Source organism: Pieris napi, chromosome 20, assembly GCF_905475465.1.
Source record: "Pieris napi chromosome 20, ilPieNapi1.2, whole genome shotgun sequence".
In the NCBI taxonomy this organism is placed as follows: domain Eukaryota; kingdom Metazoa; phylum Arthropoda; class Insecta; order Lepidoptera; family Pieridae; genus Pieris; species Pieris napi.
The window spans coordinates 7126717-7140800 of NC_062253.1; the positions used below are offsets into that span (position 1 = coordinate 7126717).

At 33.9% G+C, this 14084-nt stretch overlaps 1 protein-coding gene across 1 annotated transcript; it reads right to left on the bottom strand.

Moving 5' to 3' along the window:
* Nucleotides 1-11733: 11733 nt before the first annotated feature.
* Nucleotides 11734-14028, bottom strand: LOC125059617. The gene is made up of 5 exons (XM_047664112.1): nt 13817-14028; nt 13582-13701; nt 13143-13276; nt 12691-12793; nt 11734-11991 (listed from the first exon to the last, which is right to left on the bottom strand). Exons 1-5 carry the CDS (start codon nt 13841-13843, stop codon nt 11788-11790), a joined length of 588 nt encoding a protein of 195 aa, XP_047520068.1. The 5' UTR covers nt 13844-14028; the 3' UTR covers nt 11734-11787.
* Nucleotides 14029-14084: the final 56 nt, after the last annotated feature.

The window sequence follows — 14084 nt, forward strand, 5'->3', positions numbered from 1 at the left end:
GTTAAGACGGGGCACATTGAGTTAGAAGGGAGGCGATCTTTTATAGTTGATAATTATTATGCAGCTATTGATTGCCTTTAAGTGCCCTTAAAAACCTGCAAATTATTTATAATAGGTAAACACAACGTTTGGTAACTGTATGAACTAGAGGACAGTGAATATATCAGAAGCAAAGCAAAGTAGTTAAAACAACTATATGCAACTGATTTAGGAGAAACATTTACAGAAGAATGCGTTCATTCCGCACAGTTTTTAAAATGTGACACCGAGGCTGAGCATTTTATTTCTACCAGAATTATTGAAGATTTGTTGCAGTTTATAAAAAGTTTTGACCGACCGTAACACACCTATCATCTGGCAGGGGCGCATCCAGATTATTAGCCTAGAGCGGTCAGAACTCTTGATCAGTCTCTGTATAAAGTGGTGATTTTTTAATCTAATTGTATTTTCTTTTTAGTTAAAGACAGTAAACATTTTGTTTTTATTTTCATTATATATATTACATACTATTTTCAATTTTGCAAAGTTGATGAGGCGGACTTGACATCACCTATGGCACCGGCACCTATAATTACTTTAAATATTAACTAAAAAGTTATTATTATTCATTTAGCAACATTACCAATATTTTACATATTAATTATGGACTTGTGAGCTATTAACTTGTGACCTTCTAGTATTTAGCCAACCACCTATTCGCAACAATAATTGCACTAATTATTTTCGGTTGTTATTCGTATTAAATGGCATAATTAAGTGTTTCATCCCGGTGTGTTTATTGCGTTTAATCGCGAAACATTGCACTAACGATTAAGTAATTGTCGGACAAATGTTACTTATGACTTATACATGCAGTGTTAAGTAGACATTTGAGAGAACGTATCTTCTCTCACATTCACTTGTTTTATACACCCATAACTTATTTATTAATATATTCCGAACTCAAAATTCTGTTACTATATTATTTGCAATAATATTTAATATGCAATGGTGATTGCGATTCCGAATTTCAAGTTTAACTATTGTAACACGTGATCCTAAATTTGCGACATCTGCGCTATGAATATTAATAGAGCTATCTCGAATATTCAAACAAACACGTAAGATCAGTATTGGAATGTACTAAAAGTTACAGTCATATGTTAGCCGTTAAGGTGAGCTGCATACACCTACGAAATCACATAATTCATTGGTAACATTGGGGTTTGAGGGAGGAGTCAGAGCGCTCTTAAGAAGACCTGTAGGTCTTATAATCTTTGGTGCCTCCGCTGGAAGACGATGCTACAGTTCTCTAGGTCGCAAAAGTCTTGAAAAGCATCGGAAGATTTAGTTCAGAAACGAGACTTTGACTCCCGTATATATAATAATAAATGATAGTATAAACCATAAGAATTTTTCTTTATTTTATTTATGTGGTATATTTAAGTTTCAAGTTTTGACGTGATAACGTCTTTAAAATCGTTTTAGTCGGGTGACATGTTCAGAAACTTGTGTCACACCAAAACCTCACGAGCGCGATCGCAGGTATAACGAGAGAGAGACGGACCGATCTCCCGTCTCATCTCGAGCGCTTGTCATTTACACCCGAAATTTATCATCAAAAGTGTGAATAAAACGATAGATGTAATTTAAAATTTGAAAAAATTGTTATCTTCATTAATTCCTTACTTCCCAAAAACTTATATCACCAATAAGACGTTATCACGTAAACATCTCGATCGTAAACCTACTTTACAAACAACCAATATTTATTTATTTTTGAGATCAGTTTCCATCAAAAAAACTGGACTTTGGCTTTCCTAAGGTTTTTTTTAAAACCGCCATTGTCCACGGACCTTGGTTCTTTTAGCCAGATACACTATAGACGTTGGTTGTTTTTCCGGACACACTATAACTTTGGACATCCATTTCAACAAAGACGTTGGTTGTATTTGCTCATAATATGAAACCCAGATTATATGAAGAACAGAGAATCCATAGAGCAAAAAAACAAATTCGAAAAATTTGGACATTGGTTGTTTTTCCAAAAAGAGTTGAGCAGTGTTGGCCTAGTGGCTTCAGCGTGCGACTCTCGTGACTGAGGTCGTAGGTTCGATCCCCGGCTGTGTACCAATGGACTTTCTTTCTATGTGCACATTTAACATTTGCTCGAACGGTGAAGGAAAACATCGTGAGGAAACCGACCAAAAAGTCGACGGCATGTGTCAGGCACTGGAGGCTGATCACCTACTTGCCTATTATAGTTAAAAATGATCATGAAACAGATTCAGAAATCTGAGGCCAAGGCGTAACGACTAACGAGGTTGTAGCGCCACTGATTTATTTTATTTTTTATTGGTTTTCCAAAACAGTCTTCAATTGTAATAAGACAGACGTAGGTACTATAAGAATTTGGAAAAATTCCTTTTAATATACATTTTAGGTTTAGGTATGTAAAAAACATAGCATGAATTTCAAATCTAGGTTATATTTATCTTTATGACTCATCACAAAGATACCAGAGAATGAAGGATGCAGGGACCTTGATGTTTACATTTGGCAGACTATAATTATGGTTATCTATGGCCGTTAACAGATTCAAATCAACGGTTTAATAGAAAATTGCAGGTCATTGTTTAGCTCAGAAGTTTCCGATGACTTCGTTTTGAGTAGTGTCAAAATCTGTCACTTGATATTAATAACCTAGATTAATGACAATTAGAAGTCATATTTTGTTTCTTTGTTGTGCAAGTAGGTGAAGCTATATACTTATAAATATTTTTTTTATTTCTTGAGTTTATTATTTATTTAATCCACATCATTTTTCTATCTTTACAGTTATTACTAATGCGATAGAACGACACATTAATTATGTCCACACCGATTAACCTACATAAAAAAAAAAAAAAAAAAATTTATATACCTAAATCTTATTACTAATATAGGAAGCAACTCTTGTGAACTCAGCCAGTGTACAAACAAATAGGTCTCAACAGAAACTATATTTATTATATTTGAACCCATGTAAATACGTGCGTGGTATGAATATTATTTAGTTGCAAGTTATTTTTAAAATATGATTGATCTCCCAAGATATTCATTATAATTAAACGATGTCAGGGGCAATTTTGTTCAAAATTAAATTGTATTGAATATTTTATTTATTTGAAAAAGATAATATCGTATGTATAGAAACAGCTTCGTTAATTATGGATTACGTTAGAATATTTATAATGTTTGATTACATTGATTTTTTTGCGTAACTGTCAATATTTACCCTTACGTTGTAACCTCAACTGTAGCTACCTAAGCTACAGCTGAGCTTCATCATCGGACGATGAGACAGAATACGAAATTACATCCATATTACGTCGACGTTCGTCGTTCTACATCTAGGCGTTTTTAAGGCAGTTTTTGCCGCGCACCACCACTATGTGGAACCAGCTGCCCACTGAAGTATTTCCGAACCAATTCGACTTAGGGACAAGAAAAGAGCGTACCGATTTCTAAAAGGCCGACAACGCACTTGAGAGCCTTCTATCACTTAACATCAGGTGAGCCTAAAAAAAAAATTTAAAGACGCCGTTGGGTTTCTACTAATACCCAGTATTAAAAAGTTCTTGCGATCTTTGTAGATTACTAAATATGACCAATCTTATAAAGTGCAATAAAAAATCTGTAATTATGTTTGCTCTCATCTTAGTAATAATACGCAATGTTGTTAACATTGCGTATTCCTTGACCGAGGTTAACCTTAACTTTCAAAAACAAAACTATTAGAACATTAATAAAAATCGTGAATTGTGAAATACACATTATGTTATGTTAATAGAAATCTCTGAATTACTGTTATCATAATTTTATATATTTTTTACCGCTCTTCAGGATTAAACCTAATCTAGGATAATTATTTCCAACCCATTTTTAAAAAAGTAAATTATCAGTATGACCTGTATGTGTATTGTTGTTGTGTTTAAATTGCCCGAGGTATTTTTTAATATTAAATTAAATCAGTTATTTCCATTCATAGGCTATTTTCAAGTTTCATCAGAATCGGGTCAGTAGTTTTTGAGATATGGCATACGCATTTCTCGACGGAACAAAATTTATATACTCGTAATATAAATCAGAAAAATTTATTTATTTTTATTTATTTACACTTCGTTGCAAAAAAAAAGAATGAAACACAATACAAAAAAATTATAAGGGATGCAACGGGCGGCCTTATCGCTAATAAGCGATCTCTTCCAGGCAACCCTAGTTAAAGAGAAAAACTAAAAAAAAAGAAACATGATGCGTGCGAGAAGTGCAGAACCAAATGTTATATAAAAAAATATATATATATAGTACCTTAATCTAAGGTAATACAAAAAAAAAATTAATAACAGACTAAAAACTTAAAAGCTAATCTTACAAATACATGTACAGCGAATAGTGATGTAAAAGGAAACATAAGATTTATACAAGTCACGATTGATCAGGATAGGGTAAGGTTAAGAAATGATTATACAGTAGAGTTTTAAAAGATGACAGAGAGGTAGCCAATCGTACGGAGTCGGGCAGCGTATTCCACAACTTAATGGCGGAGATCGTGAATGAATTGCCTAAGAAGGATGAAGTGTGAGATGGAATTTCCAATAAACATCTATTAGAAGAGCGTAACATATAGTTAGAAGGACCTAAGAATTTGAAGTGATATTTGAGATAAGAAGGGGTTTTCGGATTGAAAAGAATTGAGTATAGAAGTTGAAGAATATGAGCGTGACGTCTGAATCGAATAGGTAGCCACCCCAGCTGCCTGCGGAATTTAGGCACATGGTCATATTTTCTAAGACCAAATATGAACCGTATGCAGTAATTCTGCAGGCGTTCGATCTTGTCAAGTAGCTCTTCGTTCAAATCAGAGGAGCATGAGTCCGCATAATCGAGAATAGGACGCAGAAGAGACTGCGCTAACATAGTTTGTGAAGAAAAAAGTACAAAACGGTTCTGAAGACAATTATTAATATTGTACATATTATTAAGCAGTCTTAGAGAAGAAGAAGAAGCTCACAAACTATCCTCCGCCACCAATCACCAATTCCGCATATGATTTCGCTACTTAAGGGTTTCCTTATGCTTCTTTTCTGGATATATTTACGACCGGATTAGAAGACAGATTTTTGTTTTATTTTGCAACACCATATAAAAATTCTCACAAAAAACGTTCGATTTTTAAACTTATTTTGAATGTAAGACCGTTATGAAAACACATTAACTCTTTTTATGTTTATTGTGTAATAACATCTGGTGATCGTTGTTGTGTGTATGTATTTTTTTATTTCTAAGTGATAAAGACAAAAATAAGACTAGAGCTAGACAGTGTTTATTTAAAAGTAATAAAACAATCGTTTCTGGGTTAAATTTAATCTCTGGTGAGAAAAATAGTTTGAATCTTTAAAGACGCCTTTGAGTTACGAAAGATGCGTCACCAGACATGTCACAATTAGAGTGAGAGATGCTTGTTACATTTATAGAATCTAATATTCATAACTGTACTTAGACTGGATTATGAATTAACTGATACCATTTAGAGATATCGATCTTTCATAAGGGTCTTTCAATTTTCCTTAAATCGTTGGTCATCTCGGGCTAATTTCGTATGATTTGCAGGGTTATATAACCAGCTGTATCCAAAAAATCAAAAAGAGTACGGTTAGTTTCTGCTAATATTAAAGAAAATATACGTAAAGATAAAGGAGCTATGAAGAATAAAAATCAAATATATGCCTGAAAATTGTTTAAACTATATTAAAGTGTATAATTAAAATCAAAGAAGAACCATAAATTAAGGCTAATCTTACTTCATAAAAAATAGCTTGAGCTTGCGCCCGTAATACGTGTAAAAATACTCATTATAGTGAAATGCTATTGTGCTATCTTCGGCAATATATGGACAAGCTAGCATATATTATAAGGTTGGTTAAAGGAGCAAGCAGAAACAGAAACAAACATTTGACGACACGAACTGGCATTTTATTCGAATAAAAATAAATTAGTGGCGCTACAACTGAAACTGTTTCATGATCATTTTTAAATCTAATAGGCAAGTAGGTGATCAGCCTCCAGTGCCTGACACACGCCATTGACTTGTTGGTTTCCTCACGATGTTTTCCTTCACGGATCGAGCGAATGTTAAATGCGCACATAGAAAGAAAGTCCATTGATGCACAGCGATCACCTACCTGGGGAATGTGAGTCTGCGACTCACTGAAGCCTCTACTACTTATTCTAACGATATATATCTATTCAAATAAACGGAGCAAGCCTTTGGTTAATTTAAGAGCTGAGGTTAAATGCTGATATGAATACATAAAACCTACTGGCAGTTTAGTATTGGCAAATAGTACTAAAACATCGCATTAGCATACGCCATAGACTGTAACTATAGACTGAATCATCGTTTATACAGAGATTTAATGATTTCTGAGAGTCACGTTACCCAACCTCGGTAAAACGCGTTTACGCAATAATCGCCGCTGGTATTTAAGTATGAATGTAGATCAAGACGCTTCAATTTAACGTCAGTACAATCTAATATATAAAATTCTCGGGTCACAATGTTCGTTCCCATACTCCTCCGAAACGGCTCGACCGATTCTTAAGAATTTTTTTATGCATATTCAGTAAGCCTGAGAATCGGACATTATCTATTTGTCATCCCCCTAAATGTAAATTTTTAATATTTTGGACATCATTTTTTTTTATTTTTTTAGATACAGCATACTAAAATACATACAACCCTTAATTTTCACCCCACTACGATCAACCCCTATTTTTTATTTGATAATTAAATCTTATAACTTGAACTCCGAGGTTTATATAGAGAAAAAAATCACAGAGAAACGTAAAAAGTTTTCATTCCGGAAAACTGAACATTCTCTGGGATAGCATAGCAAAATGTTCCATGTTGCTATGTTCTAAAAAGGTAGGCTAAGTAAAATCACATTAAGGAGAAACGATGTTCGCGTTGGCAGCTAGTATGACTTATAATATTTATCAATACAGTCTAAAAATCAAGTCCAAAAATACTCTTATGATCTATTAAAATCCGGTGGCGCAATCGTTAGTCACGAATGTCTGTAAATTTCCTTGTTTCTATAGGCAAGTAGGTAATCACCATACTTTCGCTTTTGGGTCTTACAAGACACGCTGATTCTCTCCAATGTCTTTCAATTTGTCTTAACCGATTTAACAAGCAGTAATTGCGCTTAGAAAATAATCCATTGGTACACAACCGAGGCCTGAACGCAGGACTCGCACTAGCTAGCAGCTAGCAACTGAAACATAACACAAAAACATGTTAAAACAGGAAGACGTAAGAGGTCATTGACATTCTGTTACGTAAACAAATATATTTATCTGTCTTGATACGTCGAATATTTTGTAATAGTTCGCGCTTTTTATTCTAAACTAACACCTTTGACTTTAATGTTATTTGATTAATAAGATAACTATACTATTATGATCAATGAAGCATGAAAATATCTTTTGTTTATTTATTATTTATAAAAAACAATTCTGTATTAACAGGTGACCCTAAATTGACAAGTATGCACAACAAATAAATAAAATTTACACACGAAACAAAAATCTAACTTACATAATATAAATAAAAAATACAAAAAAATTACTAAATACAATAGGCACTAACAACTCTGTTCATATATCAATTATATTATATATATTATCTTATACCTATTATAGTTGTAAATTGTTGGTTACTAGACTCTACCTACTGGCGATTTCAAAACAATAATTAGTAAATTGACTCATAAATTAAACTTAACTAACATGACATTGTATATATTGTGAAAATAGATATTAATCACGGAAAATATTCTTCTTAAAATGCTCTATACGCCAGGATATAGAGTTCACCAATTTTGTATGTTTTTTTTAAATATTAATACATGCATGAAGCGTTCAGGTCTACGGTTTTTGATTAGTTTAATATGTCGCTAATAATGTCCTAGAATATGAAGGTAAGAATAGGAAATACGCGCAAATAACATACCTGATTAGTTAATGTAATCTTAAGTAAATTTACTAATTACACACATTAATTTAAAGTTATCAATTATTAATTTTTATTTCTACACATTATACTGAAGTCACAATTGAAATTTAATTAATTGTTAAAATTTACGTTTCTTGAGTTTTAGCCTTGTCTAGGAGAAATATCGATACACGATACATAAATAATAAGTGATTACCCATCGTTTAGTTTCAAAGTATCAATTATGTACCCAAGTTATTTACAAGCAACTTAATAATGACACTCAGTACATTGACACTGGAGGTGCGCGTCCTGAATATTTACTGCAAATGTGAGTATGCAGATTGTGTGCGTATACGCTAGGATGCAGGTCATGGATAAACTTAGACAAATAATTAGGTATCAGATTATTCACAATATTGCAAAATACTGAATCAATAATTTAAATCTTGTCCATTAACAATTGGGTAGGTACGCTGATTTATTTTTAACTAGCTGGCCTGGCGAACATCGTACCGCCTAACAGTCGATTCTTTATTTTTTTTTAATACTTATTCGGGACACCGGTCTAGCTAAGATAAAAAATAGAAAGTTGATAAGACAACAAATACATTAGGTATGTTTACCTTCCCGGAACCCCTCCACTAACTCCTCCTTGAACTTTATGATATGGTATTAAAGTTCAAATTGCCTTTAAATATTATTACGAATATTTTGTATGGGAATATAGAAATGTGTTGATTTTAGACTTTTTAACTCAATTTTTTTTATTTTTCTCTCTGTAAGAACCATCCTCGAGGAATATTATAAAAAAAGAATCAGACAAATCGGTCAAGCCGTTTTCATGTTATGTCGTGACAACGGAAAACGGGTTTCATTTATATATATATAGATAACAATTTCGCAGAACATTTATGAATTGGTACTTCTCTTCGGGCCACCGCTTGCACATCTATTAATCGCAAAATTGACCCCACATGGAGTACTTTGGGCGGGAGCTCCCCAGTATCAGCTCCTTCCGCTTGACCGTATTCAATGAAGAGTGATTCGAAAGTCTACGACCAGTCACTTTCCGTGCGGATCTCAGTGTTCAGAGGAGTTGTTCGGACTAATACCTGCAGCTGAGTTTCATTATTGGACGTCAAGGCAGAATACAAAATTCCATCCGTATCACCTCGACGTCCGTCGTTCCGCAACTGAGCGTTTTTTAAGGCAGGTTTTGTATAGTGGACTATGTGAAACCAGCTGCCCACTATATTTCCGAACCAATTCGACTTAGGGTCCTTCAAGAAAAGAGCGTACCAATTCTTAAAACGCCGGCAACGCACTTGCGAGCCTTCTGGCAATTTGAGTGTCCATAGGCGGCGGTATCAATTTACATCAGGTGAGACTCCTGCCATTTGCCTCCTATTTCATATACAAGAATCTTCTGCTTTTTTTAAGAAACGTCGAATTAATAGCAAACTCGTTACAATAGGGTGGCAGGGCTGGCAAAATTCTACGGGCCCCGACACAAGAGGGCCCCTGCCCAAGAGATATTATGTTCTATGGATGAATGTGAAGTCTCCAATACGCATTGGGCTAGCGTGGGGACTACAGACCATTCCCTCTCGCCTAAGAGAAAAGGCCTATGGCCATTAGTGGGACATATACAACGTGTAATTGAGTACGCTGAAAATCTCAAAGTTTATCAAAATTGAAATGAGTAGGGACGATTTTTACTGATAGGGCGAAAAAAGATTTGCCACGGGCCCCAGATGGTATAGTTATGCCACTGAAGCAGACACATTTCATTGTTGTTTAAGGCAATATATTCGTAATGTACCAAACTCAATCAATAATTATTGTTTTGCCGGGATAAAACCCATGAACTCCAAATGATAATGGAATTGTGTATGGAAACTGAAATGAAATCTGGATAGAACTGAGACTCGGGATTCTTTTTTTCTTCTTTATGGTGTGTTATTTTAAATTATTAATTTTATATTCTCTAAGAGCTTATTTTCGTTTGATAAAGTTTTTTTAAGCTAACGAAATATCATCACACGTAATCATATAATTGATTGCCATATATTCATCACATAATAAATACATATATTATACTGTGTAAATGTTAACTTACAGTATCTAGACTGATTTGACGCAGAGAAAGGATTTTCGTTCCAGTTACTTAATGGTATACTAGATAGACATTAAAATAATAGCCTTACAAAATGTGAACGAAGTAACATTTCATAAGAGATTATAGCTTAGGGCTTATTTCCTTATACTTTAAAGGAATCGTGATTACTTTAAAATTTAAATTTAAAATTAGAAATATTTATATCTGTACTAGCGTTAGGTAAACAAAAACCAGACCAGGCCGCGGCGTATCTTTAAATAATAAGAATAATTTATGTGATTAAAGAATTCCATTGAGGTAGCCAATAAAGCGTTGACCATCTACACGGCAGATTAGTGAAGAAGTGTGCGCATCTATGCACTCTCTATTCGTATTGTCGTGTGCCGAATGAGTCAGCCCAGAGGCTCGTGCAGCAGTAACAGTTTAAGTTTCTTGTAGCTCCAGGCACTTACATTCTGGAACAGCTACCAATAAAACACAAACCTTGTTCCATCTTTTTCGTTTCAATTTTTGTTTAAGGAAGAACAAAACCCTTACTCTGTAAGTTCCAACAACGATACCGATCGTAATACCTTATGAGTTTTTGTACCAAAGGTTGCGACATCAGCGTTACGGATATTGAGAAAACTACACCAAACTTTCATACAAAAGCGCCGCTGTCGCCAGTGGAAGTTGCCCCATATCCATCGGTTAGCTCCATTCGACCGGTTTGCCATTATAAGTGAGGAACGTCGATTTCCACTACGATCTGGATCTCTTCAATCTCCGAATCGATGAATTCAGCGTCACTACGCCGCTTCTACAAGACTTAACTCCATCTCCACCAACGTGTGCGCAAGGTTCAACTATTATGCCCACCCGACAAAAAAGGCCAATCTCCGTAGCTAACGACAAATTAAGAGCCTTTAGCGCGGCAAAGCTAAATTGGATAAGGGGGAAAAAGCGCCTTCACAGGGAAAGCAAGATTCCTTATTTTGCACTTCTCACTCTAGCGTACTTTCATACTGCCCTTCAGGCGATAGACCAACCTGCGGCCCATGCCTGCCGAACTACGCTCGCCAAAACAGCCCCAGCTGAGCTGTTAAAGCCCTTCAACCCAACCGCGACGATCCATTTAAAAAAAAATGGCAGTTACAGTATAAGGGATGCAACACTGGATTTTTGTATCTTCGGAATACATCATAACATTGATTAATAAGGGTTGTAACTTGTACTTTAAGAAACAAAAACGTAAAACTAGTTCTGACTTCACATTATCTCTTTAGTCTACATCCTAAAACTTGGCATGAAACCGCTTGATAGTAACGCCTTTTGTGCAAATTAATCGTTAAAATATGGAAAAAAACTAGTAAGGTATTTGCATAAAAAGTTTTTCATAATAAAACGTGAATCAAGCAAGTGAAATCTTAGGGCTTTGAATTACGTTTTTTTTATGAGGTTTAATAGTTTTAATAATATACAAGATTATACTGTGCCTTACGGCATATTATTAACTGAAGTGTAAAGAATTGTTTATTTCAGTTTTACCAATAAATTATTTATCACTTATCTGCCTATAAATAAAATGTGAAGATTAAGAAATAAAAGAACTATCAAACATTAACTATTTTATTCTATTATTTATACTAATTATAATATATATGTATAATTATCTCCTTTTCTTTTTCTCGGGGCGGCTCCCACCCATATCGTCTAATTGTTGTTTAAGAGTTAAAAGCTCATTGTCAGGCACATAACGGATATCTTCATGTTCTATAGTGTGTTCATGAACATTTAATGTGCATCCTTCAGGTAACAGGGCACGCGATACCCGCAAAAGAGTACCGAGGGCCCAGGCAGGAACATCTACAACCTAAAAACATCCATATGAATAGTGGCAAAAATTGCAAAACATCAGTCAATTTCACAAAGGGGGCGTCCATAAATTACGTGAGGTGTTTAAGGGGGGGGGAGGGGGTCGAGTCAAAACTCATTTAATCTTACGTTGGAGAGAGGGGGGGGTCTCGGCAAATATCACGCAATTTTTTCTTTTTGAAAAAAAATATAGGAAGATGGTTGATCCTAAAAAGGCCATCACTGCAACTTCCCGCTAACTCCGTACCTAAACGCTCAACATTTCACTTATTATGTTTTAGTCGTAAATAAAAGCACGAAGCAAATATTTTATTTTTTCAATAACAATCCAACGCGTTTACGTAAGAAACCTAAATTTTGAAAAATCTCACGTGAGATTGGGGGATGGGGCAGGGGGTTTAATAAAATCTCACGACATCTCACCAGGGGGGGAGGGAGGTATAAAAAATTTAAAAAAACACCTCACGTAATTTATGGACGCCCCCAAAGAAGCAGGGTAATTTGTAGCTTTATCACTTAAAAATGATTTCTTCCAGGCAATGATTTACTATATTAAGAATGTTTAGAGAAAGAGCACATAATGAAACACACTAGCACCAAATATAAAATTACAATAATAATATCATACAAAGAGAACTAGGTATATTAATATCAATAGTATTAATGTAATACAATAAAGTAATGAAATCACAAATACCTGAACATTTCTTTCATAAATATTTAAATTGTATTCAGAGTCTACAACTGTTCCGCCTGGCTTGTAACGATGAATTTTGAACTGTTTAGCTGGTGTTGCCCAACTGCAAAGAGATGCTTAGTTTTATGTCTAATAATTTAAAAAATTGTTGATAATGAGAGGTTATTTTTAACAGACTGGGTTTACCTACTAGCAAAAATAAATTCATTAAGGTTCTATAGAAGTTCTTTCCATAGAAATATCTATGACTCATAAGTAGTTAGGATATTGAAACCATAAGACATACTTGGCATTAAAAAAAATTGACATATTGACAATTAGTATTCCTATAAGGACTTCAAAGAACAGAATTAAAGTTTTATTTTATATAAAAATACAAAATCATAACAAAACTAAACCAAGAATAACATATTACTTTAACTTTTTATTATATTGATTGAACTAATACACACCACTCATCTACTTGTAATCCCATTACTTCTGCATATCTATGAATTTCTCTTTGACACATTTCAAGCAAGGTGTAATCGTAACCCTTTATTTGCAAATTAAGGCAGTCATATACAGGTTCATCGGGCTCCATACTCTACAATATATAACATATTTTATTATATACAGATGAGTGCAAATTTGAGATTTTACTTATGTTATCTTAAAGTTAAGAATAGAAGCAATATTAATTTCTTTTAAATTTTTAGGATGTTTGACTCTTAGAATACAATCAGAGTCGACTCTTAAGATTACTAATGATTCCTGTAGTCAAAATCCATACGTCCAGGACCAAAAATCTACAATGTATGTCAGGCAGTGCAGGCTGATCATCCACGGACTTGCTTATGGGGGTATATATTTCACCGTACGAGAGAGTGTTATTATGATATAATGTCTTACAATTAAATAATCAGGTTCATATAAGTCCGTCTTTAACCGTTTCGGTTGATATTGGCCAACACATGCTCCGAATTGTAAATTTGTTTTGAGTTTGACTAGGTTATTATTAACAGCACAAGCCTGAAACAAAATGTCAATGTTAAATTTATAAAACAGATTTCATTACATTTTTATATTATCAATGTGTATTATGCATTTTTGAGACAGAGAACTTAGTACATAAAATAAATATTACATATTTGAAGATCTTCGAAGAAAACATTGTGATTGCTTGTTTTTAGTATTTAATTTTTTTATAAATTTGTTTGAGGCTCAATTAAACATCCAGTTCCATCCAAATTGTACAATGTATTATGTACTAGCTATTTAGGGTAGGTACTAGGTAGTATAAATGAAAATTATAACTTCAGAGATCGATCTTTTAAAATTGGATCGAGTTGAAACTGGAGAATTTATGATAAAATCGAAAGTTGACATACCTTCTATCATAAACTGTCACTGTT